At 57.2% G+C, this 2500-nt stretch overlaps 1 protein-coding gene across 1 annotated transcript; it reads right to left on the reverse strand.

The window, feature by feature from the left end:
- Positions 452–2500, reverse strand: LOC8080540 (FAD-dependent urate hydroxylase). The gene is made up of 6 exons (XM_002468442.2): positions 2219–2500; positions 1982–2128; positions 1811–1882; positions 1551–1716; positions 1240–1468; positions 452–1160 (listed from the first exon to the last, which is right to left on the reverse strand). Exons 1-6 carry the CDS (start codon positions 2290–2292, stop codon positions 628–630), a joined length of 1221 nt encoding a protein of 406 aa, XP_002468487.1. The 5' UTR covers positions 2293–2500; the 3' UTR covers positions 452–627.

Raw genomic sequence — 2500 nt, forward strand, 5'->3', positions numbered from 1 at the left:
TGTGACACCTGCTGCTGCCGAGTTGTTGTTGGACATTGATTTATCTAGTGCCGGCAAATACATCAAGCGACAACATTGCTTCGGTGATTGTCGCTGATATTGGCCGACAGATACAGGAAACAGCAGGAGTTCGGTGATTGACAGGAAGCGAACCTTCGTGGACGAGATCGCTGGGAGTACCTGCTCACGTACTTGATCGCCGGAGTATCACGCACGGAGAAGCGCCGGCCAAGCTTCACGCACGGAGCCGCGATGGCGTCGTGAGGTCGATAGAGCGCGGCGTGAGGTTGGGGATAGATGGATCGACGTTTCATGTAAGGGTAGTTAGGGTGTGGGTCTTCTTTTTTTTAATTTGGGAAGTCTAAATGGCAAACTATTGTAGATGGTTATTTTTTTCACTTACCAAATCTTTTAGCAAGTTGTCAAAACTCAAAATATGGCAAACGACTTTTAGCAAACTGTTGGAGATGCTCTTAGATATGGTTCACCTTGATATCACGTCGGAAGATCACTAAATCATCACGACATGCTATGTCTATTGTTTTACAGATTTCTACTAGTAACACATAACGGTAGGCGTGCTCCTGCAGCAAGCACAACATCTACACACACGAAACAGTAGTGGGGCTAATTTGCGAGCGTGCCGCAGTCGTAGTCCGCCATTCTCACAAGCCTTCGCGCGAGCACTCCCGACAGGAACCTGTCCCGCAGGAAGCTGACGACGGCGCTGTCACTCTGCTGGATGAAGCCGACAGCGTAGGCGGTCGCGACGAGCTCGACGCTCCTCCACCGCCTGATCCAGGCGTACTCACGCAAGGCCGCCTCGATCCGCTCCTCCTCCTTGCCCTTGCCATCAGGCAGCAGCAGGGCGTCGCCGAGGCATCGGGCAAGGACGACGCCGTCCTCCAGCGCCGAGCAGCCGCCCTGGCCGAGGTCCGGCGTCATCGGGTGCAGCGCGTCGCCGGCCACGCACACGTTGCCCCTGGCGATGCTCGCGGTGGCCAGCGAGAGCGGCGACCGGAACCGCAGCGGCGCGGCGAGGACGTCGCTCATCTCGCTCCTGTCGATCGCCGCCAGCGCCTCCGCTGGCACCTTGGAGCCCCGGAGCTTGGACAGCACGAACCGCTTCATCTTCGCCGCGCTCTCGTCGACGCCCTTGTCTGAAACGAACAGCAAATTGTTAGAGCATCGTCGTCGCGGCGTCGCCATGGATGAGGATATGACTAGCTAGCAGCTCACCGTTCTCGGAAGGAGTCCAGGTGAAGAACCAGTAGACGTCGTTGTCGTTGCAGGGCAGCATGCCGGAGCGGAAGCCGTTGCCGATGAACTGCAGGAACTTGGGGTCGAAGCCATGGCCGTCCGGGTAATGCGCGAAGCCTCTCGCCGCCGAGCGCCCCGAGTAGGACGGCGTGGCGAGGCCGAGCCATTTGGCCACCACGGAATTGATCCCGTCGCACCCGACGAGCACCTGCAGATAGATGCAGAGTAACAACACATTGAGGCAATGCAATCAGCTACGACGACGAACCTATACGTGAAAGAAACTGTACCTTTGCTCTGATGACTGAGCCGTCAGCTAGTTGGAGGACCTTGACGCCGCCGTCGTCCTGGATGGACACGATCCTGGAGGAGTAGCGGATGGTGCCTCTCGGCAGCTCCTCCTCCAAGGCCTGCAGCAGCAGGTCCCGCCTAACGCAACGGATTTCGTTGGGCCCTCTGCGTCAGACAGACAGACAGCGACGACGTTCATTCATGTCGTCAGTGCGTCGATAGATTCACGGGGGCAGAGGGTTAATTTTTTTCGTCTCACCGTTGTTTCCCCTGTTGCGTGAGGTCCACTTCCTGTGCGATTTCTCCGGTAGCAGAAGGCATGACACGTAGCCTGAAAACATAAGGACGACACAGGTTCAGTTCAGCAGGGAATTTAAACTGACTGCAAGCTGCAACGCGAGCCCGGTGGACATGGGAATTGGAGATGTACTTCTGCAACTGCAGGTGCTGCTTCCTGATCTTGTCGCCCACGCCGAGGACGTCCAGCGCCCGGAAGGCGTTGTTCCAGATGGTGAGCGCGAACCCCGACGCCCGCAGCGACGGCGACGACTCCAGCACCAGGCTCCTCACCCCTTTCCTATACGATGGATGTGGGAAAAATAATCCCAGATCGAGGTCAATTTTAATTTTTCAGCAGAGAGCAACAAGGCTACGTGTGTGTGTGTACCTGTGTAGTCCGAGAGCCGCCGCGAGGCCGGCCAGTCCAGCGCCGACGATGACGACGTCCTCGGCGGCCTCCATTGCCGGCAAAGCTTGCAACGGCGGCGCAGCTTCTGCTCCTGACTGCAGTGGGGAGTTCTCAATGGCTGTGCTAGCTTGCTAGCTGGGATCGGAGCCTCGGATTAGTGGCGTGGCTTGGCCCAGTGACATCTGACCGAGTTCTGAATGGATCAAGGATCAAGCAAGAAGACTTTCTTGGCACGAGAATCCAGAGAGGTCCGGATGCGTG

This window comes from Sorghum bicolor, chromosome 1, assembly GCF_000003195.3.
Source record: "Sorghum bicolor cultivar BTx623 chromosome 1, Sorghum_bicolor_NCBIv3, whole genome shotgun sequence".
Lineage (NCBI taxonomy): Eukaryota > Viridiplantae > Streptophyta > Magnoliopsida > Poales > Poaceae > Sorghum > Sorghum bicolor.